Source organism: Calidris pugnax, unplaced genomic scaffold, assembly GCF_001431845.1.
Source record: "Calidris pugnax isolate Ruff unplaced genomic scaffold, ASM143184v1 scaffold7, whole genome shotgun sequence".
Classification (NCBI taxonomy): domain Eukaryota; kingdom Metazoa; phylum Chordata; class Aves; order Charadriiformes; family Scolopacidae; genus Calidris; species Calidris pugnax.
The window spans coordinates 828684-856374 of record NW_015090762.1 but is presented as its reverse complement, the minus strand read 5'-3'; the positions used below and the strand labels follow the sequence as shown (position 1 = coordinate 856374).

Here is a 27691-nt window from a genome sequence, read left to right as displayed (position 1 = left end):
ATGTGGATGTGACCCACAGCGTCTCCTGCAAAAGCCAAGCTCTGCTGCGCGGGCAGAGGCCATGCTCAGGGAGGCAGGACTCAGGTGGTTTGGTGCCGGGGCCGGGGCTGAGCAGGGACATGGAGCATCCACCCCCCGGCACCAGCCCATCGCTGCTGCCTGGGACCTCCCTGGGGAAAAGCCATCAGGCAAGGGATGGTTAATTTCTCCTGCAAGGAAGTCCCAGCCCATCAAAAGCGCCCTGTGCTCCCCTGGGACACGTGGCCCTGGGAAGCACAGCTGGGATGGAGGTGGGCAGGGGCAGGGTGTATTTTCATCCACTCCTGGGGGGGCTTCCACTCCTGGGCTCCCACTCCCTAGGCTTCCCTGTAGCCATGGCCCGTGTTTCAAACAGAAGATTTTGGGGACTTTGCACTGCACAGAGCCACCCCCCACCCCAGGAGAGACTCCCCAGGCAGGGTCCGGCGGCAGAAGGCGTCACCCCGTGCTAAAAAGATAAAATCAAGGCACAAAAAGGGATCCGTGCAGAAAAGGTGACCATGATGGGGAGGGTGAGGCTGTCAGTGCCTCTCCCTCCCAGCCCCCATGATCCTGCCCCTCCTCCTGCCTTTCTAATCTAGCCCCCCCAAAGCATTGCTGCTCTGTGGGGTCAGCACCCCCCTGCCCACAGCTTTGTCACCTCCCCCCAAAACGAGGGGCTCACCAGGAAGCTGGGAGAGCTGCATCCACCCCCCTGATCCTGCTTCTTCCAGGTTACAGCCTTTCCCCTTCGGACACCTCCTCGAGAGGCTCAGCCACGAGCTGACGTACAAAAGGACGCTGTTAAAAACACATCTCTGACACCCACCTGAAAACACCTTGTGCCTCGCTCCCTCCCTGGCCCCTCTCACCTGCTCGGTGGTTCAGAAAAACCATGTTTCTACAAGTTTTGTCCCTGCACAAGTTTTTGTGCTATTTCCCACCATCCGGATGGCCTCACTCAAGCTTTTATTGCATCTCAACCACCTGCAACCTCCTCCTCTCCGGGCTGGACACAGCAAATACTTCTCTGCTCTCCGTATCCCAAAAGGCTGCTGGAGAAATCCTCTCCCCAGCGATTCCCCTCCCGCATCCCACTGCCGCTCTGCCGCCCCACAGCAAACCTCGGCAGCGCCCGGGGCTCTGCCGGCTCCCCCTCACCACACGCTGCCAGCCTGCTCCAAAAACTTGGGCAAACTCTGCATGGGGAGAGCGCTGCACCCCCAAACCTGCTCCAAAAGGCAGGACGTCAGCTCAGGGAGCCCTTCCCCCCCCCGGCCCCCCTGGCTACAAAATCCTGCGAGGGGGGCCAGGGAGGATGCTGCGACCGCCGGGCTCCTGAGTGGCCTCCACCTCCTGCCATGGATAATTATGATTATTTTTTAAAAGCTCACACAAATCAACGCACGACCTCCTTTTGCTCGGGGCTGGGACCGCACGGCGACAGCGCTGCTCCATTCACAATTCCCCAAGCTCTGCCTTCATACATTATTCCAGGTCTGGTTGGCTTTTGGGCTGGGTTTTGCTTTCTTTTTTTTTTTTTTTTTCTTTAAATATTTCATTTCATTTTACTCTCTCTTCCCTTCCCCAAAACTCCCCAGGGAAAATGCAGCCCCCCAGGGGAAATACGGCTTCCCCGGGAAGGGCTGTCTCACTGCCGTGGAGGCAGATCCACACCCCAAACAGAAGCTGGCCAAAAGAATAATCAGAAAGCACCGTCATGCTGCACATGCCGGGGAGCAACGCCGGGGCCAACACACGATCTCCAACCACCCCGGTGCAGGAGAGCCCAGCTGGCAGGAGACAGCCCTTGGTCCCCGAGGGGGTTAAATCCCCCAGTCGTGTAAAACAAGGGCAGCTTCATGGAAGTCGATGAAGATGCGAGCGATGGGGGGGATGTGGGTCTGAATCCGCAGCAGGCAACGGGCTCCACAGGGCTGGGCTGGCCAGAAAGGCACCCCCAGGAGCAGCAGAAAGCCCCTCTGCACCCCAAACCTCGGGTGTCCCCAGATTTATACCCCAGATGTCCTGGTTTGGAGCAGGCTCCCCAGAAAGCAGGCTGTAAGGACGTAGCAGAGCTGTGTCTCGGGGGGTTACACACACCCGTGTCTGCTCCCCGGGCTGAGCCTTCCCCAATCCTGTCCCCTCACCACGGCCGTGGCCGAGCCCCGCGCCAACACACAGCCCTCCCAGAACCTGGTGCACGCGGAGAAAACGGGGCCGTGCCGGAGGGAAGGAGGAGGATGGAGGAAGAAGAGGAGGAAAACGCTTCTCCCTCTTCCTCCTCGCGCCCCGGGGCGGCTCGGGCGGCGGCACTTACGTTGATCATAGCATTGGAGGTGATGCGGAAGAGGGTGGCTCGCTCGTTCACCGCCTTGATCTTCTCGCTGCTCTCGGCCGGCAGCTTCAGGTTCTCCAGCTCGCTGAGGGAGCGCTGCAGGGCCGCCCCGTGCTTGGCGATCAGCTCATGGCAAGTGCTCAGATCCTCCAGTTTACTCGAGAGGGTTTTCAACGTGCCGTGCAGCTCGCTCTTGTCTGACTGCGAGGCGGGCTCCTCGTCGCCCGAGTCATCTGCGAAGGGAGGGATGGAGAGAAAAGGAAAAAAAAAAAAAAAACAGTTTCCATGGTTACCCCTGGACCGTACTAACCGGCGGGCAGGGGACCTCCTGCCTCCTCCCGCACGAAGGCAGCTCGGCTGGGGCGGGGGTCACGGCCACCATGTCCCCCCCAGCCCCGGAGCAGAGCGTGGTGCAGAGGAGGAACGCAGGATGGCCCTGTGGCTGTCACCAGGGTTTGGTTCAGGGCTGGGTGACGGGGTTAGCACTGAGAAGGGTCACGCATCAAACATCCCCTTCCCAGGCAGGGCCACCGGAGCCAGGCACGGTGACAATGTGCCCCGAACGTCACAGGGGCTCTGCGAGGTCTGCTTTGGGCAGGACTAAGGTATTTCACCCAAGGGAAAGGTGGCAGCGACACAGCGGGGAGGTAACAGCCTTTACCCAAAGCCATCATCACACCTTCCGAGGGCAGAAACCTCCCCCGTCAGCACCTCAGCTGTAACAGAAATTCCTGCAACTCCACAACACTCGGGTGACTTCAACCCAGCAAACCAACCCCAAACCAAGGAGCAGGTGTAATGTAGCATTTCTTCAGATCACCCCCGGGGCAGGCGGAGGAGATGGGGGGCTTCAAGAGGTGGCACTGCCCAAAGCGAATCCCAACATGGAGAGCAGAGCAGGTCCTGAGCAAGGTCTGTGCCTCATCCCTATGTTCAAAGTTTAGTCAAGGTTTTTCCGGGTGCACTCAAAACCCACAAAGGCAGTGGAGCAGCAAGCAGCCCCTTCATTTCCCCTCCCTCAATCTGAATTAAAAAGAGATGGAGATGGGCAAAACCCACCTGGGGCTTCTCAGCCAGGGCTGGGGGAGCCGGGAGGGCTGGGAACATCCCCCAGGCCAGCCAGGCTGAGAGGCTGCAACATACGGACCTTGGGGATCCCTCAGCTCTAACCAGGGGTGCAGCACGTCTCCTTTCTGGGCTGCAAGGAGAGCAGAAAAGCCCGTATGTCACTGAGAGGTGGGCATTTGGCTTTTATTCCTGACTCATAAGACTTTGGCAATGCTGTAGTTGCTGAGAGCAATGTTCAGCCGTGGCTCGGATCGATTCCACTGCTGTTGGGACAGCTAAGGAAAAAGAGGGAATCATAGAATCATCTAGGTTGGCAGGGACCTTCAAGATCATCTAGTCCAACCATCAACCTAACTCTGACAAAAAAAACATCACTAAACCATGTCCCCTACCACCATGTCAACCTGGCTTTTGAACACCTCCAGGGATGGTGCCTCAACCACTGCCCTGGGCAGCCCATTCCAAGGCTTGATAACCCCTTCCGTGTAAAAATTGTTCCTGATCTCCAATCTGAACCTCCCCTGGTGCAACTTGAGGCCATTTCCTCTTGTCCCATGGCCTGTTCCTTGGGAGAAGAGACCGACCCCCCCTGGCTACACCCTCCTTTCAGGGAGTTGGAGAGAGCCAGAAGGTCTCCCCTCAGCCTCCTTTTCTCCAGGCTCAACACCCCCAGCTCCCTCAGCCTCTCCTCACAAGACTTGTGCTCCAGACCCCTCACCAGCTCCCTTGCCCTTCTCTGGACCCGCTCCAGCCCCTCAAGGTCTGTTTTGTGGTGAGGGGCCCAAAACTGGACACAATACTCAAGGTGAGGCCTCACCAGTGCCCCGTACAGGGGGACAGTCACCTCTCAGGTCCTACTCCCCACGCTGTTCCTGACACAGGCCAGGATCCCATTGGCCTTCTTGGCCACCTGGGCACACTGCTGGCTCCTGTTCAGCCAACAGCTCACCAACACCCCCGGGTCCTTTTCTGCCAGGCAGCTCCAGCCCCTCTGCCCCCAGCCTGGAGCGCTGCAGGGGGTTGGTGTGACCCAAGGGCAGGACCTGGCACTCGGCCTTGTTGAACCTCATCCCGTTGGTTCATTTAACAGCAGGGCAGGGGTGTTCCTGAGGCAGGAGCTGGAGTGATCTGGGTCATAGAAAGGACCATCAGCCTGGAGCTGAAGCAGCAGAGGAGCACAGAGCAGCGCAGCACCAAGTCCGGGGCTACAAAGGCAGCCAGAAAGCCTGCGATGAGACAAGGAAGCCCAGCCCAGGGACAAGGCTCACCCCTCACAGCGGGATCCACCCCCGCTGCCCAAGGATGGTGGGAGAAGAAAATTAAAGCCCTGCTGGGAAACAGGGCACAGAGCAAAATGCAAGTGGCTCATGAAGCAGCATCTCCCAACACAACTGTTTGGTCTGTCTACACCCCATCCCTCAGCGTCCACAAAGCTCCGATTTTAAAGGCAGGAGGTGGTTTGTGGCCACCAAGGCTGCCCAAGGAATACACAATCCACCCATGCCAGCATTCGCAGCACCTGAGGGAAGCCAACCAAGCCCTCCCCAAGGCAGGTGAACAGCCCCGCTCCCGGGGGATGGGACCAGCCTTTTGGAAACACAGGCGGCAGCAGGGGATGTCTCCGCTGGAGGAGAGGGGCAGGGGAAGGAGAGCAGGAAAGGGAATATGCAGGATTGGAGGGGTTCCATCCCAGGAGGGTGCACAGACATACCATGGCATGGATGCACGGATGCAAAAGATCCAGCAGGAAATCTCAAGCCACTTTTCCACCAGTATGAAAAGTACCCAAAGCCTCCACTTTCTGTTTCAAGTATTTCCACGGAGCCCTTCATCCTGGGGCACACAAAGCACTGCAGGTTACTGCCAGTGCACACGTGTCCCCCCGAGCTTTGGATATTGTCTTTGTACGTGTCCTCAGCTGGCACATCCCAAGGAGAGAGCACGCTGTACCCTGCAGAGGATGCTGTGAGGTACACTCTGCTGCTGCCGCTGCTCACAGCCATCTCCCACAGCCTTCCCAGGCACTCTCGGGCAGGCGATTGAACCCACCTCCTTTCACAGTCTGCCCCACATCTCTCCTTCCCCATCAAATACAGCGTGAGCTTCCACCAGAGCTACTGCCCAGCCACATGGCTTCCACCCTGCAAGGCTCCATCTGCAGTCATCGCCTCTGGTTGGGCTGTCACCCTGCTCCTCCAGAGCTGCCAGGTCCACATACTGGCCCAGCAGGTCCAACGGGTCCACCACCTTGTCCCAGGACACCGCAGGTCCACCACCTCGTCCCAGAGCACCACACACCCACAGGCACTGATCCACACACAGCCCAGATCCCGGGTGTGGAATGGGCACGCAGGGAGGGCATGGGAGAGTGGTGGCATTTATAGGGCATGGAATCCACAGGCAGGGTGGGCATGGGGTGGTGTTGGCATTTACACCGCTCAGCCCAGGCACAGCCACCCACCTCCAGCACAAGAGCATCCGCGCTTTCCCCATGAGCATCCCGGCTGCCTCTGCTGGGCTGGGCGGGCTGTTGTGCCCCAGGGATGGGAACCACCTCCCCATAACATCTGGGATCCCACCACTAACAAGCCCAGTCTCTAGTGGCCAATTTACAACATATTGTAATGTTCTCTAACACTACCAGAAGCCACGCTGGCTCGGTTTTCATCACAGACACCAGCCAGGCAACGATCACCACTCATTGTCAAAAACCACCATTACCTCCGTGGGACTAAAGGGGAGAAACCAATTTGGGACTGGGGTTGGAACAAGATGATCTTTGAGGTCCCTTCCAACCCAAACCATTCCATGATTCTACGATTCCTCTGCTTGTAGACATCAGCAATACTCCCCAGAGATCATCTGATCTGTTCACAAAGACTGTGAAACTTGTGCCAAGCAGGAGGCAGCGTCTCTCCGCCTGTCCCCAGGCAGCATTTAACCCCTAAAGTCCCTCTTCCTCCCAGATCTCCTCCCCGGGGATTTAGCCCATGGTAAAATGGCTCCGGCACAGTTCGGCACCGCTCGGGGATGGAGGGGCAATTAATTGCCAGTGCATTAATTCCTGCCCCTCGCTGCCCGCGTACGCAGACTGCGGTGAGGATCCCTGTGTGCTCGGGTGGAGGCACCGACACAGCGTGGCCCAATTTCCTCGTCGTCGTGCGGAATTACATAAACGCCTCAAAAACCAGGATGAAAAGGGGGGAAGGCACCCCGGTCGAACCCCGCCGGTGGTGATGCTGCCCAGGCAGGCTGTTTGCTGGGCTGAACAGCCCCCGCCAGCCCCAGAGCTGCCCATGCTGGTGGGGTGGGTGGGCAACAAGATCCTCCTCCTAGAGGGAGAGACCCTCTGCTGAGGCTGCAGGTTTCAAACAGGACCTCAGGGGTTGGTACTGGGACCAGTGCTGTTCAACATCTTTGTTGGAGACATGGACAGTGGGATCAAGTGCACCCTCAGCAAACTGGCTGATGACACCAAGCTGTGTGGTGCAGTCGACACACTGGAGGGAAGGGATGCCATCCAGAGGGACCTGGACAGGCTGGAGAGGTGGGCTTGTGCGAACTGCATGAAGTTCAACCAAGCCAAGTGCAGGGTCCTGCACCTGGGACGTGGCAACCCCAGGCACAAATACAGGTTGGGTGGAGAATGGCTGGAGAGCAGCCGTGAGGAGAAGGACTTGGGGGTGTTGGTGGATGAGAAGCTCAACAGGAGCCAGCAGAGCGCACTGGCAGCCCAGAGAGCCAACCCCAGCCTGGGCTGCATCGAGAGAAGCGTGGCAGCAGGGCCAGGGAGTGGATTCTGCCCCTCTGCGCTCGTGAGATCCCACCTGGAGCACTGGGTCCAGCTCTGGAGTCCTCAGCACAGGAAGGACATGGACCTGTTGGAACGGGGCCAGAGGAGGGCCACGAAGATGATCAGAGGGCTGGAGCACCTCTGCTGTGAGGACAGGCTGAGAGAGCTGGGGTTGTTCAGCCTGGAGAAGAGAAGGCTCCGGGGAGACCTTAGAGCCCCTTCCAATATCTGAAGGGGCTACAGGAGAGCTGGGGAGGGACTCTTTGTCAGGGAGTTTAGGGACAGGACAAGGGGGAATGGTTTTAAATGGAAGAGGGGAGATTTAGGTTGGATACCAGGAAGAAATTCTTTGGTGTAAGGGTGGTGAGAGCCTGGCCCAGGTTGCCCCGAGAAGCTGTGGCTGCCCCATCCCTGGAGGGGTTCAAGGGCAGGTTGGAGGGGGCTTGGAGCAACCTGGTGTGGTGGGAGGTGTCCCTGCCCAGGGCAGGGGGGTTGGAACTCGATGATCTTTAAGGTCCCTTCCAACCCAAACCATTCTGTGATTGTATGACCTTTTGGCTTAGCGGGTGGTGGTGCAGCCCCGGGGGAGCGATGTGTACACCCGATGCAGAGAACAGAAAACTCATTACACCTCCCCTCCCCACATCCCTGTAGCTGGCACTGGGCCCCACACCCGCAGCCCTGGTGCTCAGGACACAGGGAGACCTGGAGACCAATCCACCCTTCTGTGACTCACGGGAACGCAGAAACATTTCAAGCAGCATAATTTGCTGTAATTATCTCCAATCAAAGCACAGGAAGGAGGAAACACGTTTTCAGAGCCACAATTAAATCACAGCACGTTCAAGCAGAAACCAGCCTGCAGAGCACCCAAAGAACCTCGCTGCCACCCCGCCGGGGCCAAGCATGGACACCGGCTCTGAAGGGGGGCTTCCAACCTGCAATTGATGCCAAAACACCTGAAATACTGAAGAAAAGCTGAAATCCTGCGCTCCTCACCGCCCTCCCCGTGCCAGCACGGGCCAAGCAGGATTGACCCAGTCCCTGGAAGCCCTCACTTGCCCAACTGGGGGAGGATGGGGCCAGGGAAGCTACTGGGCTGCTGCAGCACGAGACCCACCAACTCCTGGGGTCACTGCTGGAGATCATTTGTGAAGCACTGGAGGAGCAGCACCATTTGCTCTTATTGCTGAGGATAAAGGGCTCGCTCAGCCAGAAAGGTGAAAGAGCTGCAAGCCATCGCCTGGAGGTCTTCGCTTGGAGCTCGGCCAAACGCCATGGCATCGGGGATCCTTCTTTGCATCAACTCAGCCGGGAAAAACACTGGATTTCGCTTTGCTAAGGCTGGTAAAAACACCCCGAGGGTCAGGAAATACCCACAGAGAGACCATCCAGGGCTCCTCAGCTGAGGGCGAAGACCGCAGGCCATTTGCAGAAGCAAACCAGCAGCCAGCTCCACAAGCTCAGACCACTCCAGACTTCAGCAGCCTCCCAGATGGCGGGGGGTTCCTAATCACAGTGATTTAAGACCACAAACCAACAACCTGGGAGCCAGGAAGGGGGGAAACTTAACTCCCAACTGTTTTTTTCATCCTTGGTGATGGCAAATAGGTTCCAACTCGGGAAATGACCTGTCGAGGGGAAAGCTGTTCCTCACCGTGACCCAGCATGGACACAGCCCACCAGGGACATCTGTCAGGCTTTGCTGTAAATGAGGTTTCACGATGGCTTTGAAGAAGGTTTTCCAACAGAAGCCAGGAACAAGGAGGAACCAGAACCGGGGTGGTGAGGACTTGCTGAGGTGGGTGATGCTCGGTGCTCACTGCCTCTGCCACTGCCCTTACACCATTCACCAGTTTGGCCCATTTGGATCCTCAGCTCCAAGCCCAAGGTGTCTCCCATCAGCTCCCAAAATCCCTTTAAACTTCAAACCAGGATCTGCTGGGTTGGCAGGACCAGGGTGGTCTGGGGACAGGGTGGGACAGGGTGTGTGGCACTAGCCACATGCTGGGAGGCTCTGTGGGAGCCAGGAAGGCATCCCTGCTCCCTACGCACAGGGGAGATCCTTCAAGGACACCAATACCATATGGTGTCAGCCATGCCACCCTCCAGGGCAGCCCCTGCAGACCCTGTCCCTGCGGAGGGAAGGGGCTCTGTGGTGGATGTCCCTCCTGCCGAGGAGGGGGACAGCACTGGTCCTACCTGGCCCTCATCCCTCTCCACCGCTGCTATCGGCAGCAGCTCTGCCATCTGTTCTCCACCGAAGATCCTCCCTAAAGCAGCAAACCTTCCGTGGGCTCCCAGGGGGGCTGCGCAGCCTGGGACCCCTACCAGTGCTGGGATGGGGTTGCTCCTGGAACCCCCTCGAGGAGCAGCATGTCCCTGGCTCAGGAGCTTCACCTCGGCTCACCCTGCTCCTCCACACGAGACAGGTTTGTAACGGCAGACAGACATTTAGCAAGAATCCATGTCACTCTGCCACAGCGAACAAAAGCTACTCAAGAAAATAAACACAAAAGGCTGGCAGCAAATATTTGACAACAAATTGCAAGGTGGTTCTTGTTCCCGTGCCTCAGATGAGTCAACCCAGCTTTCAGGGCAGCCTCAAGGTTTCCCATCCTTCCCAACATCAGCGTCCCCTGGAGACCTCCCCGTGCCCATCACTGGTCCCTAAGGATGTGAATCCATCCCTCTCTCCCTCCAGCAGCCAAGTTCTGCACCGACTGCACACTGCTTGGGGCAAAGACCCCCTCCGTCCAACGTCTCTGGAGGCAATTCCCACTGGGACCCTGTGCTGGAGGTGGCCCCGAGGTGGAGGTTTCAGGCTGAGCCTGCATGGAGGTGCCATCAGCGGCACAGGAGCAGGACCCCAGCCCCAAACAGCGCTATTCCCTCTGCCTGCAGTGCCGGGCAGGGCTGGGGGACACCCAAGCCGGGCAGAGGGGGGCTCCAGGCACCACCAGAACCCACACCACATCTCCTGAGGCCTGCGGGACCCTCCTGTCCCCCAGCACCAGGAAGGTTTTACAAACGCAAACACTGTTTTACGACCCATGTTTCTTGCTGCTCGTGAAACATTGATGAAACATCTGCCACCGCGGGTCCAAGTACCACAGACCCCGCCGTTAACAGCAGCCTTTAATCAATCCCCCCCCGGGAACACGCACGCCGGTGTTTCGCACGCCCCCCGTGCCCTCGCACCAGGAGCCCCTGCGAGGCCAGTCCCTCACCCCCCAGCTCATACTTTGCTTTGACTTGCGAACCAACTCACGGGCGATCTGTTGTGATTTGTATTTGTAGGGCACTGGCATGCAGCAGTTGCTATAGGAACAGCCAGCCTCGCGGTAAGCCGGGAAGATTATTTTTGGAGCTGTGATGCTATTTAATCTCTGTAAAATGGATCAGCAGCTAGAGGCCCTAAGCCTCTTCGAGCTTGTTTCTCAGCCGGGAGAGCAAGACGAAACCTCAGCGCCCGGAGCAGCATCTCACGAGGAGGCCATTAAGGCAGAAGCTCCCTTGACGCCCCCGTCTTCTGCCTCTAAAGCTTCCTTCAGCTAAATATTTCCCATTGCTTGCCATTTCTGCGGAGCTGGTGGAAATGGAGCTGCTGGAGAATGGCTGGAGAGCAGCCCTGAGGAGAAGGATTTGGGGGTGTTGGTGGATGAGAAGCTCAACAGGAGCCAGCAGAGCGCACTGGCAGCCCAGAGAGCCAACCCCAGCCTGGGCTGCATCGAGAGAAGCGTGGCCAGCAGGGCCAGGGAGGGGATTCTGCTCCTCTACTTTGCACTCATGAGACCCCACCTGGAGCACTGGGTCCAGCTCTGGAGTCCTCAGCACAGGAAGGACATGGACCTGTTGGAATGGGTCCAGCAGAGGACCATGAAGATGCTCAGAGGGATGGAGCACCTCCCCTATGAAGCCAGGCTGAGAGAGCTGGGGTTGTTCAGCCTGGAGAAGAGAAGGCTCCGGGGAGATCTTAGAGCCCCTTCCAATATCTGAAGGGGCTACAGGAGAGCTGGGGAGGGACTCTTTGTCAGGGAGTGTAGGGACAGGACAAGGGGTAACGGTTTTAAATGGAAGAGGGGAGATTTAGATTGGATACCAGGAAGAAATTCTTTGGTGTAAGGGTGGTGAGAGCCTGGCCCAGGTTGCCCCGAGAAGCTGTGGCTGCCCCATCCCTGGAGGGGTTCAAGGCCAGGCTGGATGGGGCTTGGAGCAACCTGGTGTGGTGGGAGGTGTCCCTGCCCAGGGCAGGGGGGTTGGAACTCCATGATCTTTAAGGTCCCTTCCAACTCGAACCATTCTGTGATTCTGTGATAAAAGCTGCTGGCTGGAGGCGCAGGGCAGGCAGGTCCCACGCCGGGGCTTTGGACCGCAGCCCACGGGGACACCCAGTGACACCGTGCCCACCACAGCATCGCCGCGTGGGGCACACCCCGAAATCATCGGGGGACCTGGAGCAGCCCCGGGGCACTGCTGCTCATGGACGGGGTGTTTTGGTGCTGGGAAAAGCCTTTTCAGGGGGAAGGGGATAGAGCGAAAGGATTGAAGGGTTCAGCGTTAGACCTTTTATTCTCTATCTCCCAAACTCCATCCGGAGTCCATCTGTGATTTCTCAGCCCCCACCAAAGCTATGGGGCACCACACCACGGCTGGGGGGGGCAATTAATCCCCTCTTACCTCCCCTCCACGTCCAGCACTGATGGATGCTCTCTTCCTACACCCCACAACTCCCTTCTTCTCTGCCCTGTGAGTGGAAAAGTTGGCCTTCCTGAGTATCCTCACTTCAAGGAAAAAGTCCTCATCCTTCCTACGTCACCTTGAATTTCTCCTGCAACCCTGAGCTGTTCACCCATCGCTTCACTGACGGCCCTGGAGCCTCTAGAAGGCAGGGACGGCCCCGCGTGGGACATTAAATCTGGCTTTCTGTCGGCAGGAGAAGGGAAGGAGCAGACAGGGGGGCTGGAAGTGCAGGATGGACACCACGGAGCGGAGCCGAGCCAGCCCTGCTCCCGCACCAAAGAGGTGCCCAGCTCCACGAGCCATTCTCTGCGTCCAACAGCTTCATCCACCTTCAGGGAAAAGAGATGACGGACCAGGCCACAGGTGAAACCAGCATGCAACACAAGCAGCTCTGCCCTAGTGAGGCCACGGCTGGAGCACTGGGTCCAGTTCTGGGCCCCCCAGTTCCAGAAGGACAGGGAGCTGCTGGAGAGGGGACAGCAGAGGCTACAAGGATGCTGAGGGACTGGAGCATCTCTGTGCTGAGGAAAGGCTGAGGGACCTGGGGCTGTTCAGCTGGAGAAGAGCAGACTGAGAGGGGATCTCATCGATGCTGAGCAAGAGCTAAAGGGCAGGTGGCAAGAGGATGGGACCAGATTCTTCTCAGGGGTGCCCGGGGACAGGACAAGGGGCAACAGGAACAAACTGGAACACGGGAAATTCCATCGAAACATGAGGAAAAGCTTTTTTCCTGTGAGGGTGGCAGAGCCCTGGAAGAGGCTGCCCATAGGGGTGGTGGAGACTCCTTCCCTGGAGACATTCCAACCCCCCCTGAACATATTCCTGTGGGACCTGCCCTGGGTGGACCTGCTCTGGCAGGGGTTGGACTGGGTGATCTGTCTCTATAGGTCCCTTCCAACCCCTGCCAGTCTGTGATTCTGTGAGTCTATGGCTTGTTCCTCCATCTCTCAGGAGGCAGAAGGGGCCAAGCCACCCACGGATGAATTCAGCATCCATTGCTGGAAGCAGAAGGGGAAACAGCAGAAACCAGGCCATAGACCATTGACTGCTCCATACAGCTCTTTGAATGCAGAGTTGGTTTGCGCTGGTTTGCTGAGGGGGTTGAGTCACCATCCCTGGATGTGTTTAAGGGACGTTTAGATGCGGTACTGAGGGACAGGGAGGTACTGAGGGAGGACTTTGTAGAGTAGGGTAGATGGTTGGACTCGATGATCCCAAGGGTCTCTTCCAACCTGAATGATTCTATGATTCTATGAAATCAGAGCTCAACAGACCTACTAGTGTGAGCACAGCCCCATGGAGGGGCAGAGGCTTCCCAGGGTGAGGACAACGGGCTTGGAGCAGGGTACAGGTGGTGCTCAGTGACATCAGGCTGTCCACAGTACTCCTGGCTTGTGCCTGCAGCTCATCTCACCTGCTCCTGGAGACCATGTCCCCAGCGCACATGACACCTTAGCATTGCCAAGCCCCACTTCCAGAGCACTGGCACCACAGGCACTGCTGAGAGCCACGGCTGTGGGGCTGAGCTGCAAACACACAGGGAGAGTCTCTCCTCTGCATGAGAAATGACAAGGCAATGAAAGACTCCATCATTTCTTCCAAATAAAACCCAAATCAGCTCATCAACGTGTTGCCTGCATGTCAAAGCCCGAAATCATCAAATCATAGAATGGTTCAGGTTGGAAAAGACCTTAAAGACCATCTCATTCCAATCCCTGCCCTGGGCAGGGACACCTCCCACCACACCAGGTTGCTCCAAGCCCCCTCCAACCTGCCCTTCAACCCCTCCAGGGATGGGGCAGCCACAGCTTCTCGGGGCAACCTGGGCCAGGCTCTCACCACCCTCACACCAAACAAGTTCTTCCCCACAGCTCAGCTCCATCTCCCCTCTTGCAGGGTCAAACCCTTCCCCCTCCTCCCAGGGCTCCCCTCCCTCATCCAGAGTCCCTCCCCATCTCTCCTGGAGCCCCTTGAGGGACTGGAAGGGGCTCCAAGGTCTCCCTGGAGCCTTCTCTTCTCCAGGCTGAACCCCCTCAACTCTCTCAGCCCCCCCTCCCAGCAGAGGGGCTCCAGCCCTCCCAGCATCTCCATGGCCTCCTCTGTAAAAGCCACAAAGTCCTGCTGCTGACGCTGACACCGGCCGTGCAACAGGAGCTCTGGCTGCAAGCAATCCCACAACCCTCCTCACCCTGTCATCAAGAAGCTGAGCCGGATCAGCTGGAAAAGCACTTTTTCCAGGTGGGCAGCAACCTGCTCACCCACCAGAGTCACCAATGACACCTGGTGAGACACTCTGCTACCAGGAAAGCTGCCACCAAGCACCAGGGCAACCACCCACTGCCCATTTCCACAATCCACAGCCGAAACTGGTCTCCTTTTTCACAAAGTGGGAAAGCCCACAGCTGGTCTGTACCCGAACACCCTCATCCTCCTTCCCCGGGGCTGCTGACCCCGTACAGCATCCATCCCTGACGCCCCTGAGACAGGCTCCAGCACAGCCGGCTGATGCCAACGCTCTGGAGCAAACTTTGTGAGGAACCACACAGCAAACCTGAAGCAAACGGTGCTGGGGATACTCCTGGTGTGTTTCATATTGGTATCAGGATCAATACCGGTTCTTTAGTGCCATTAGTGTCAATGATATAGCCCTATTCTATTAAATCTGTTTACATTTCAATCCTCAGGTTTCCTTTTTTTTTTTTCCCATTTCCCAGGTGGGGAGGGGTCATTGGGTGAGAGAATAAAAACCAATAAATTTAGATTTGAGTTCCTCAAACCGTAACAACTTCATCATCTGAAGCGCGTCCCCTAGAAAACTCCCCGGTTGGTGGCTCAGAGGGTTCCAGAGACCAGCCACCCAAAGCTCTTCTTCCCTCTCCTGCTCCACAGGTGTCAATCCAGCCCAGCCCGTGTCTGCCGTGTGCGGGGCACCGGGCACTAGCACAGGGCTGTCATCACAGGCAACACGGCCTCCCACTGGAAAGCACTCAGCAAATTCTTTTCTTTTTTTTTCTTTTTTTTTTTTTTTTTTTTTTTTTGAAAACTACCTCCAGATATGGCATAATGGGACCTGGTTACCTTAAAATAGCCAACTTCTTTCTAATATCTAATCTAAATCTCCCCTGCCCCAACTTCAGACCATTTCCTCTGGTCTTGTCGTTCGTCCTTTGGGAGAAGAGGCCAACACCTGCCTCTCTACACCCTCCTTTCAGGGAGTTGTAGAGGGCAATGAGGTCTCCCCTCAGCCTGCTCTTCTCCAAACTAAACATGCCCAGTTCCCGCAGCCTCTCCTCATAGGACTTGTTCTCCAGACCCCTCCCCAGCTTGGTGGCTCTCCTCTGGACACGCTCCAGCAGCTCAATGACCTTCTTGTGGTGAGGGGCCCAGAACTGAACCCAGCCCTCAAGGTGAGGCCTCACCAGTGCCCAGTACAGAGGCACCATCACTGCCCTGCTCCTGCTGGCCACACTATTCCTGACACAGGCCAGGATGCCATTGGCCTTCTTGGCCACCTGGGCACACTGCTGGCTCATGTTCAGCCTGCTGTCTACCAACACCCCCAGGTCCTTTTCTTCCAGGCAGCTTTCCAGCCACTAATTCCTCTGCAGCACTTAGAACGGAGGATGCATTCGACTCCCACCCCTAATTTTGGGGGGCTGAAGGGGAAGCTGCTGGGCAGGAGCAGCCCTGGCAGCCCCAGCTGACTCACTCAGGCATCTCACTTCTAGATGTCTGATGCAGGCTCAATTAATCTCTGCTCCACTCTTACCTCCTGCTCCCCTCTCCCGGGGGAATAAAATGCCCCGGGCATCACATCTGGCCCACAGGGGCTGATGCCTGAGCCAGCAAGAGCCCAGCCAGGAGGAGGGGGAAGGACCACATGGGTGTGAGGATGCTCAGGGGGATGCAGGAGTCGCTCCTGCAAAGGGGAGCAGCCCCACCGTGTCCACATCTGAGACCATCCCCCGGCTGAGCCACCTCAGAGAGGTCACAGCCCCTGCCTCAGTTTCCCTCCTGCCACCATCCGGGGCCAGTGCCCAGGAATCAGGACTTGTTTGCTGGGTTTGGGGATGATGGAAAGAAACAGGGGATGAGACGGGGATGGGACGGACGGGACACAACCCAGCGGCGAAATACAAAGGGCAAAGAACAGTTTTTCGCTCTCAACCACCTTCTCCTCTATTCTACTTCTTGTGCACTTTCTCCTGCCTTTTCCCAGACCCAGAGGAGCCCTGGATCTAAATGTATGAAAAATATCACACTTATTTGGTAAAAGCCTTTTTCCCTCCCCAAGCAGAGCAGAGAAGGGTCCATGAGTTGCCACCAGCTTGCCCAGGCAAGCATCAAAGCCAACCTCTGCTGTGCCAGCCCCAGACAAAACCCCTCCTCCCAGGTGTTTCCACAAGTAAATACCAAGGAAACCAATCCCAACTCCTTAGGATATTCCCTATATATCCCACCATCGACCAGTCTCCTCGCTGACACCAAGGTTTGATGCAGAAACGCCTGCCCTTCCTGCCTGGGATTATCTGGATCTCCTGGAAACGCTGATCACCCGTCAGCTCTCAACCGGAGCAATTTCCGCGTTGGCTCTAGGAGACGCATCTGCTTTCATCACTTTTAATAGCTATGAATATTAAATGGGACCGGGTATCTATATTTAATAATCTCACCCGGCTGCCAAAATATAGATGGATTTTCACAGCATCTGCAGATGCGGGCACAGGCGGTACTTTTGTGGTTATAAAGAATTACGCTGGAAATTAATCATCAAAATAGTACAGCAAATAATCATTCATAAATCACGCCAAATCTGGGTGATCACTTAGCAATTATCACCAACCTGGCAAGGCTATTTCTTCTCCCCGCTAATGCAAATGGAAAGCTGTTTGAGCAAATGGAGGCCTAAAAATAGCCAACACTGGCTCCTTGTGACAAGCTGTGATGTTCTCTGAAGTGACACTGGGTGGAAGCGGGTGGTGGGCACGAGCTGAGGCAGGAGGACCCCAACCCGGCGATGAGGCTCCACAGAAAAAATGCAGAGCTCAAAGCCCACTGCTCCTCACAATACATCCCATCAGATTCACCTGAAATCCATTAGTGCTGTGGACAGAAGCGAAATTAGTAAATTTTCCAGGATTTTAAGTCTAAGGACTCGAGTGACATGATCTACGTTGGGCCAAGGTTGAGCAGGGGGTTGGACCAGAGACCTCCAGAGGTGCCTCCAGACCTAAGTACTCCATGACTCTAAGCCAAGTGCAACTCTGTCACTTGTAATAATTGCTCCCAGTTAACAAACTGAATGTAATGCTACGTTGCAATAACACGGGAAATTCAATATATGGATCTGGTTAAAAATCAATAGGTAAAATAAGCAAGATACAAAAACGGGCTTAAAAATCTTTGGAGCCTTTCTTTGGACAATAGCTCGGCCAACACAGCATCCTTCTTCTACCAGCCCAAGATGGAATAAAGGAGGTAAGCAACTTCTTCCATTCTGGTTTGACAAGATGTCATTACCACCTCTTGACTTCTGTAACTGTGATTTCCTCACTTCAGTGCAGGTGGTTGGAGCCAAACCTAAGGGTGGTTTGTGAATGCTTTAACGCGGCCCTGGAGTGCTTTTTTGGTAAGTGAACACCACAGCGACACAAGGAGCAAAAAGACTATGAGCAAGAGGCCAAAGAGCCAGGACCCTGACACAGAGGTACCGAGGCCGAGCCTGTGAAGATGCCTCCTTGGAAGGCACAACAGTCCTGAGAGGAGGATGCCCAAGGAGTTTCTTCCGAGACACCAGAAAGTTGAAGCAAACAAGGAGGCCAAGGGAAACGCTCGATAGGTCTTGATCCTCCCTGGCACCAGCCCTTTGCCGTTCTCCTCACAAATGACTCCTCTGCGCTGATGAAGCCCCATTTCCATGGGGTGAGCAGTCAGCTCTGTCCTGCCCATCACCCAGCGACCCAGCCCTGACCCCAGTGAAACTACAGCAGGGATGAATTTTGACCCACCTGATGTTATCTGCTTCCTTTCCTACGAAATACATATTAAAATACATATTAAAAACGGATCCTGAACGGAGAGTGGACACACCGGTCCATTGATGCACGGAAAGGACTCCTTGTTTCTCGAAAGGAAAGCACTAGGAAAGCACAAAGTCTTTTTATTACTATTGCTGCAGCATTCCCAGCCCAGCCATCGAACATTTTATGGCCGCAATTAGACAACAATGATGTTCCCAGTCAATAAGGCTCAGCAGCAAATGCTGCCCGTCCTGGGGATCGCAGTCACTCCCTCCTTCTGGCACAAACGGGATTTTCCCATCACCCAATCACCTGAACAACCCCAACCAGCTCACGCATTAGGCCACGAAGATGTACAGATGGGTTTAAAACACGCCAAAAGGCAGGCTTTTAAACTCAAGATGAACACACTGGAGAAATGGAGACTGAAACGCAGGACACGATAAAGGCAAGAATTCCCGCTCCATCAGTAGAGAGAACCCACCCAACAGACACTGGGCACCCACCCAGCCAGCAGAAAAGGGGCCAATAATCATAGCTCGTTATAAATCCAATATAAATTACAACACAACTTTTAAAAGCAAGCTAAAAAACCCACATAAGTTCCAGGTTATAGGAACAGAAAAGTCAGAGACCCATGATGTAATTTCCTCTAAGTCGCCACCAGCCTGTGCCCGGTTTGGGACACTGCACCCCTCAGAGAGATGGGCACCCTAAAAATACACCCCCGAGACTGGGGCTGGAAATCCCATCCTGCAGGGAGAGACTGAATGGAAGGACAGTGTTGAGCAGGAGTGGGAGAAAATCAACTGGAGACGGGCCAACAGCCCCCAAATAACAACTTCTATAAATCATTGACAGGCCTGATCTGTTCTCCTGGTCCATAACAGCCAAGAGAAGAAGCTTAAATGAGCTGAAAATCCAGTGACTCTGGGTACCTGGGACACGTGCCCCAGCCCAGGGGCTGGGATGCTGGAGATGCTCTGGGCAGAGACTGGGACACTCCAGCACCAGAGGCGTCCGGGGACCGGGGACACAACAGTGACTGTCTGCGAGCATCGCTGCGATGGAGCCGACCCAGCCCTTGGGCAGACGGGGCAATTCTACGGGCTGTGCCCAGCCTCGTCCCCCAGGATTGTATCATTTCAAAGGAAAGAAAAAAAAAAAGGTTAGAGATCAGTCAGGAAACAAACCTGCAAAAAGGAGCAACTGTGGAGGTCAGCTATCGTAGACTCACAGACTGGTTTGGTTTGGAAGGGACCTTAAAGCCCCCCCAATGCCACCCCCTGCCCTGGGCAGGGACACCTCCCACCACACCAGGTTGCTCCAAGACCCCTCCAACCTGCCCTTGAACCCCTCCAGGGATGGGGCAGCCACAGCTTCTCTGGGCAACCTGGGCCAGGCTCTCACCACCCTCCCACCAAACAAGTTCTTCCCCACAGCTCAGCTCCATCTCCCCTCTTGCAGGGTCAAACCCTTCCCCCTCCTCCTAGGGCTCCCCTCCCTCATCCAGAGTCCCTCCCCAGCTTTCCTGGAGCCCCTTGAGGGACTGGAAGGGGCTCCAAGGTCTCCCCGGAGCCTTCTCTTCTCCAGGCTGAACCCCCCCAACTCTCTCAGCCCCCCCTCCCAGCAGAGGGGCTCCAGCCCTCCCAGCATCTCCGGGGCCTCCTCTGGCCCCATCCAACAGCTCCGTGTCCTTCCTGTGCTATGTCATGGACCACATCGAAATCCTCCTGGGGTGGACAGGAGAATCTTGCCTATAAATATGTATCTCTGGGATGAAACATGTGCAGGCATCAGTGCTGTTTCCACAAGCCTTTCAAGTGGACTTCTTCAAAAATTTTCCAAAACTCTTCTCAGGAGAGGGCAGAAGGACTTTTATTGCACAGAGATTTCGGTTTGTTGGCTTTTGGAGGAAAAGGAGGGTTGGATTTGGGGTTTTCTTTTGCTTTGTCCTTTGACTACAACATTCTGCTCTCCATTTCCATTGGCATAACAAGTCTGGCCACCACCAGGAGAACAACGGAGCCAGAAGTCACAGGGCCCAAAGATCATAGCTGGCCAGGAATGGGAGAGGAGATCTAAATGAGCCCAGCTGATGCTTTTGTTAAAATGCTGGAGAGTTGAATTTGGCCCCAGTGGACACGGCCAAACATCCCCTCCTGTCCCCTGCGGGCAGCTCTGAATAGCAATGAAAGAAAAACTCGTGGTGAAGGTGTGATTAGAGGGAAATAACCGCTCATTATCAGATAATTGGCAGCTCAACGCTGCACAGCTCATCACCAGAAAAGTAAATTAAAAAAAAAATGTTTTTAAAGAAAGGCCTGATAAAAATAGAAACTTTTTCATTACACAGCTCGGATACATCCCAGAGCCCTGAAAGAACTGGCTGACGTAGCTGCCAAACCACTTTCCATGATATTTGAAAAATCATGGCAGTCAGGTGAAGTCCCTGCGGACTGGAAGAAGGGAAACATCACACCCATTTTTAAAAAGGGTAGAAAGGAGGACCCTGGGAACTACAGACCTGTCAGCCTCACCTCTGTGCCTGGGAAGATCATGGAACAGATCCTTCTAGATGCCATGCTTGGGCACATGAAGGACAGGGAGGTGATTCAGGACAGCCAACATGGCTTTACTAGGGGTAGGTCCTGCCTGATGAACCTGGTGGCCTTCTATGATAAGAATGACTAGGTCAGTAGATAAGGGATGACCTATGGATGTGATCTATCTGGATTTCTGTAAGGCCTTTGACACAGTCCCCCACAACATCCTGATTGCCAAATTGGAGGGGTACGGATTTGATGGGTGGACTGTTCAGTGGATAAGGAACTGGCTGGATGGTCGCATCCAGAGGGTGGTACTCAATGGCTCGAAGTCCAGATGGAGAGCAGTGACAAGCAGTGGACCCCTCAAGGGTCCATGCTGGGACCAATACTGTTTAACATTTTTATCAATGATATAGACAGGGGGATTAAAGGCACCATCAGCCAGTTTGTAGACGACACCAAGCTGTGTGGTGTTGTCGATACACCAGAGGGATGGGATGTCATCCAGAAGGACCTGGACAGGCTGGAGAGGTGGGCCCAGGTGAACCTCATGAGGTTCAACAAGAGCAAATGCAGGGTTCTGCACCTGGGCAGGAACAATCCTCACCACCAGTACAGACTAGCAGATGAGGTATTAGAAAGCAGCCCTGAGGAAAGGGACTTGGGGGTGCTGGTGGATGAGAAGCTGGACATGAGCAGGCAGTGGGCACTTGCAGCTCAGAAGGCCAATCACAGCCTGGACTGCATCAAAAGATGCATTGCCAGCAGGTCCAGAGAGGTGATTCTTCCTCTTTACTCTGCTCTGGGGAGACCTCACCTGGAGTGTTGTGTGCAGGTCTGGAGCCCTCAATATAAGAAGGACATGGACCTGAGGGAGCAGGTCCAGAGGAGGGCCACAAGGATGATCAGGGGGATGGAGCACCTCTGCTACGAGGACAGGCTGAGGGAGCTGGGGTTGTTCAGCCTGGAGAAGAGAAGGCTCTGGTGAGACCTAATAGCAGCAACCTGGTCTAGTTGGGGGTGTCCCTGCTGACTGCGGGGAGGTCAGACTAGATGGCCTTTGGAGGTCCTTTCCGGCCTGGACAATTCTATGATTCTATGATTCAATGAAATGGAGGAGCCACTCCATGTTGGTGGCACCACAAGCAAGGGAACAAAAAGTCCCCATGTCTGTGGCAGGAGCGGTCAGGCAGAGGCACAGGGCTGGGCACGAGCAGCTCGCTTAGCCTGAAACAAGCCAGGAGAAATGCAGAAATGTGATAAAAATTCATATGTCAAGATATTTTGGAGGAAATGACTTCTGAGCAGAAACTGGCAGAAGTGACCACCATCATGGATGTGGGGTGACAGCGTCCTCTCCCACAGATACTGGCGCCCTGGCACGCAGCTACTGAAAACCATCGGAGCTCTTGGATATCTTCCTAAGTGTGTCACCGAACATACATTTTTAATGATGCTTAAACATTTTCCAGCCCCAGGTCTATCTCCGGTGTCAGCAGAGCGAGGAGGGGAGCTCACAGACGGCATGGCCTCTCTCCCCAACACCCACCAGCCAGAGGTGGCACCGCCAGGACTCGGGACCCAGGCGGCATTAGGGGTGCACTTCAGCTACTGTGAGCTCCCATCCTTCACGGGATAATGTCATCCTCGGTGTAACCAGGGCCAGGGGTTCACCACAAATGAACCTGACCCGTGATATTTATTTTTTTTTTTAAACGATGGTTGTCTTTTTTTCTGGAAGTCTCCCATCAGCAGGGAACACACAACCTGCCCCGGGGTCTTCCTCATCCTCGTGGAAGGCAGTGGGGGATGTACTGAGAACACTCCTACATCCCTGTCAGCTCTCTCCTGCCTTGCCAACCCTCGCTAACAAGAACGAGATGACAAGGGACCTCGTTCCCGGGGAGGGGGAGCAGCGACACAAATAGAGGCACGGAAGAGGCTGCAGGGATCACACACAGGACAGCAAAAGTCATCAGGGCTGGAGGTTTGGGACAGGTACCACCAGCACAACAATGGGCAAGGTCTACTGGGACAAGGGGCTCAGGTCCCACGGGCACATCAGGGCCTGGACAGCCCATCCCAAAACCTCTGCTGCTGCGATGCTGCCCAGAGCAGCTCAGGAAAAGGACGGGCTGCAGCCTCCCTTGTCCCAGACCTGCCAGCCAAGGTGTCCCTCGTCCTTCAGACCTTGGGGTTCTGCACGGAAACGTGTCCACAGGCTCAGCTCAGCCAAGGTTTTGGGGAAAGAGCCACCCAGGCTGAGCTGGATGTGACACCCTCCCATTAATGCCTGCCCTGATGTGCATTTACAGTGCACTCAGTTTATGTGGTGTAAGGGGATGGGGGTGGGTGTCACTGACCTCCCTCCAGCTCCATGGGGGTCAGGAGGTGGCGGCGGAAAGGGAGAGATGAGGGGGGACCTAGGGCTCTCCCAGGCATGGGGAGGAGGGGGATGAAGGCAAGTCATAAAGAGCCCCAAAAACGTGCCTGACTTACACCCCTTCCCTCCGCTTGTGCCTTTGGATCCGACCCCTGCCCCATGGGAACTCCCAGGCTGGAGCACACCCCTCCATCACCCCTTGAAGTTCAGGGCTTCAACTGGAAGGAAAGACAAAGCTCCAGTTGGTGCCTTTGTAGGGAAGATTCTTCCATCGTAGGGAAGATTTTTCCACCAGAGAGCAAGCAGGGAAGCTTCAGTAAAACACAGAATTTCACCTAGAAGTGCGAGGCTTTAAGTGAGGTTACAGCAAACCTGCAGCAAACACACAGAGGATGCGGCGTCGGGGACCTCCCCGGGGGCTGAGGGCTCAGATACAGGTAGAGAGACCCAAACCCAACTAACTGGATGCACGCCACAAACCAACAACTGCTAACGAGGCTTTGGTAATTACCGGTAATCTTCCCCCCGGGGAAGGCGGGATGAACGTCTGCACAACAAAATGTGTACTTGACTTGACTACACGTTGGCTGATTAAAAGCTGCAGTTTATCAGCGCTGCTCAAGCCCTCCCTAATTCCCAGGGAAGAGCAAAGGCGCACACACTAATTAGCGCTGCGCGGTCTCACACCCAGCCCCACCGGGGCTGACACCAACACTGTGCAAGATGCCCCAGAGCAGGAGGAGGAGGCAGCACCCATCACCCCCATCTCTGCACAACACCGCTGCGGGTGGGAGGATGCCCGGGCACTGCACAGCACACGGGTACCCCTGTGCTCACACCCAGAGAGAGCTGGCACCCGTCACAGGGGCCTAAGGGGACACCTTCCCTTCTCCTTGTCCCTCCTTCCTTCCACTCGTCGGGCAGCAAAGATTTTCTAAACACTCGTTTCCGAACAAGCCTTGTGAAGATCGGCTGAGGGAGCTGGGGGTGTTGAGCCTGGAGAAAAGGAGGCTGAGGGGAGACCTTCTCGCTCTCTCCAACTCCCTGAAAGGAGGGTGTAGCCAGGGGGGGTTGGTCTCTGCTCTCAAGTCACAGGCGATGGGACAAGAGGAAATGGCTTCAAGTTGTGCCAGGGGAGGTTTAGGATGGATATTAGGGAAAATTTCTTCACCAAAAGGGTTGTCAAGCCTTGGAAGAGGCTGCCCAGGGCAGTGATGGAGTCACCACCTCTGGAGGGATTTAAAAGCCGAGCAGGCGTGGTGCTGAGGGACACGGGTTAGTGGTGGGTTTGTCAGCGCTGGGTTGGTGATTGGACTCAATGATCTGAAAGGTCCCTTCCAACCCCGGCAAGTCTATAATTCTACTCTCCTCGAGGGAGCAAAAGAGAAATCAATAACGGACAAACAGCCCTAACGACCCATTTCCTACAAATGGAAAGGTAATTTCATCGAGTCCCTCCCAGCAACAGATCAACCCATCATGGCCAGGACTCCATCAGGCAGTCACACAAAGTTAAAGCCCTAAGTTGTTACTCCATCATCACTGATTCTGCCACACACCAGTGATGGACCATCATATCAGGCTCTGTGCCCAGCCCTGCCAGCTTCACGTCCCCATAGATCCCTTCAGCAAGTTCATGCAGCAAAAGCCTACAAGGTATTAGAAAAATAATTACCATCATCGTTTGTTCTTTGGCTTCCAATCAATCTCTTCAGCTCCCACACGTCTCGGTGGGATCACCTCTCCTCAGGTGCTGCTCCAGCCAATATGCCATGCTCTTTGGGCAAAGAGACTCCAGGAGATGCAGCAGCTCTCAACATGCCTCTCTCATGTCCCCATGTCTCTTTCTTTCCCTCTCTCACATCCCACAATGCAAGTCCAGCCACAGGCCCGGTGGTGGTGGTGGAGCTGCAACATCTCCTGGGTCACCCAGAGCCGGCTTGACCCAAGAGCTGCTGGGGTGACACAGCGGGACTATGGAAGAAGAGAGGAGCAGGGACAACGTGAACTCAAGTTACTCGAGTTCCATGAAGTTCCTGGAAATCTGTGGTCTGCCTGGGAGAAGTTCCATATTTAATGAGAGGGAGAAACCGGAGGAGACGGAGGGATGGGAGGAAGAAGAGCCAGGAGACTGCACAGCACTGCCAGGAGCTCTGCAGAGAAGGTAGACTTCTCCTCCCTCCCTTCAACAAGCAAAACAAAACCCCCCAATCCAAGTTGCCCCTGGGTGACAGAATCACAGAATGCTATAGGGTTGGAAGGGACCTCTGGAGATCATCCAGTCCAACCCCCTACCAAAACAGGGTCACCCAGAGCAGGTTGCACAGGAACGTGTCCAGGGGGTTTGAATGTCTCCAGAGAAGGAGACTCCACCACCTCTCTGGGCAGCCTCTTCCAGGGCTCTGCCACCCTCACAGGAAAGAAGCTTTTCCTCATGTTGGGATGGAATTTCCCATTTTCCAGTTTGTGCCTGTTGCCCCTTGTCCTGTCACCGGGCACCATGGACAATGTTGTAGGTGACTGCCCTGGGTCGGGGAGGAGGAATCAAGAACTGACTTCTGGGCCTTCACCCTCATGAAGCCACCTCTAAGCTGCCCGAGTCCATGCCAGGAGGAGGGTGCTGAGGGACCCTCACTGAGCCCGCTGAGGCTTCTCAGAGTTTATCCACCCTCCCATGACCTGGTGCATCTCTCCCCTCCACACCGCACTGCTCCTCCTCACGGCCAGGCGGATTTTCTGCTGGATTCACAGATGAAAAGCCCCCTTTGATCCCTCCAAGAGCTACAAGCCCAGCAGCAGTGACCGCAGAGACACGTGCTGTGACAGCAGGACCCCGAAGGCAGGGGCTCTGCTCTCACACAGCAGTTCCCATGGATGATTGATGGCAAAAACATCCTCTAAACCAGCAGTTTGCCCCTGGAATTGCTTCCCTGCCAGCAGCCCCCCATCAGGTTTGGCCAGGGAAAGGCAGAGACAGGGAGAAGAGCAGTGACCCCGATACAGCACCCTCTCCCCTGAAGTGCTGTGCCAGCGCCATCCCCTTGATGAAAAAGGGAAAAATAAACCCATTTCTGCTGTACAAGGGGCCTCTGTTTGCAGATGCTTTTGGATGGAGCTGGGAATTCATCTCCTTTCCAATTCTATAAACACATTTCTGATCTCTAATTACACCATCAGGCTGTCAAGATAGCCACTTCCTCCCCTTAATTACTCTGCTTTGTATTTAAGCCACAGCTAATAAGCCCATATTGTTAGTGATTGCTGCCGATGAGCTCCACGGAGGAGCATCTCCTGCCCTGCACCGAGCCCCGGCACCGATCCTGCACCAAGGGCAGGGCATCCGCTTCCACCGGCACCTGCGCGTCCTCGGGATGTGTCCTCAGGATGTGTCCTCAGGATGTGTCCTCTTCCACCCCAGCCACGCGTGGGCAGGAGCCTCCACGACTGCTGGAAACGGAGGGGAAAGGGGCAGAGGGGCCATCATTCATAGAATCATAGAATCATAGAGTCATAGAATTGCCCAGGCCGGAAGGGACCTCCAAAGGCCATCTAGTCCGACCCCCCCGCAGTCAGCAGGGACACCCCCAACTAGACCAGGTTGCCCAGGGCCTCGTCGAGCCTCGCCTTGAATATCTCCAGGGAAGGGGCCTCAACCACCTCCCTGGGCAACCTGTTCCAGTGCCCCACCACCCTCACAGTGAAGAAACCACCACTACAACTGGCACTGCCAAGCGCCTGAAGGACAGTGTCAAAGCCAAGCCTCTGAGCAGGACTCTTCCCTCCTCCTAAGGGACGCTCCTGCTTGCTGGCCAGGGCAACTGAGGTGCTTGCTCAGGCTGTACCTGTTCTGGGGCTGGCCAGGGGCTCAGACCAGTGCCAGGCACCCAGCCTGCTGCTGACTACCCTGCATTCCCAGCAGCGCTGGAGACAGCTTGTTCCAGTCAGCAGCAAACGTCCCAGAGCTCTGTCCCGGTCATAGTGCTCCAGCTATGACCAGATTGCAGAAGATGGGTTTCTCATTTTGCTTCTCCCAGAGTGGCTTTTCTGTCCCTTCTGTTGTTCGTTCAAATGAAAGGCAAATGCATCATCTGAGCTGCCTAGCAGAGCCCTGCTCTCCAGGCTGGTGCCAGCTCGCGGTGTGCGTGGGAAAGGGATGAATCATTGTTTGCGGCACGAAGATGTCCTTGATGGAAATTTTCCAGCTCTCAAGGGAGAGCTCCCTCCTCCCCTCTCCCACCCACCCAAACTGCAACCACTGCTGTTAACACATCAAAGGCGCTGGCAGCCCTGCCTCGTTCAGGCTTTCCTGATTACCTCTGCTCTCCTGACTGATTAAAAACCCAGCTTCAGGCTTGGCTGGGCCCGTGCTTGGTGTGTGGAGGCTGGACACAGCTGCTGGAGTGGTGGGGGTGGCAGCCATGGACACAGCAGGTAACAAGGAAGAGAAGCGATGGTCCCAGGCAGTGATGGAGGCATGGGGGACCTCCTACAGCAGTAGGAAGCATCATCCCACGTAAAACTCTGGTCTTTGCTGCATGAGCTCACTGGTGGTCCTATGGGCATGGCCAGCCAGGCATAGGATGCTACTTTCAGTTATCCATCCAAATTCAGATACTGGCTGTGATTGTCCCCTGAAAGTTCCTCTACACTTTCAGTTAGATACGGTGCTTGTTCCTGTCTTTTCTGTGTTTAAATGGGCTTTTTTTACACTGCAGAGATAGCTGTAACAATAATTGTTATGTACCTTGTATATGTGAGTGAATGTAAATTTGGGTAATT

General features: G+C 55.4%; 1 protein-coding gene across 1 annotated transcript in view; it reads right to left on the bottom strand.

The window, feature by feature from the left end:
• OSBP2 (oxysterol binding protein 2) overlaps window positions 1–27691 on the bottom strand; it is a 159775-nt gene that overhangs the window by 42390 nt on the left and 89694 nt on the right. The window contains exon 3 of the mRNA XM_014941485.1: window positions 2339–2589. Within this exon, the coding sequence (XP_014796971.1) occupies window positions 2339–2589 (251 nt within the window). The remainder of the gene's footprint in view (window positions 1–2338; window positions 2590–27691) is intronic.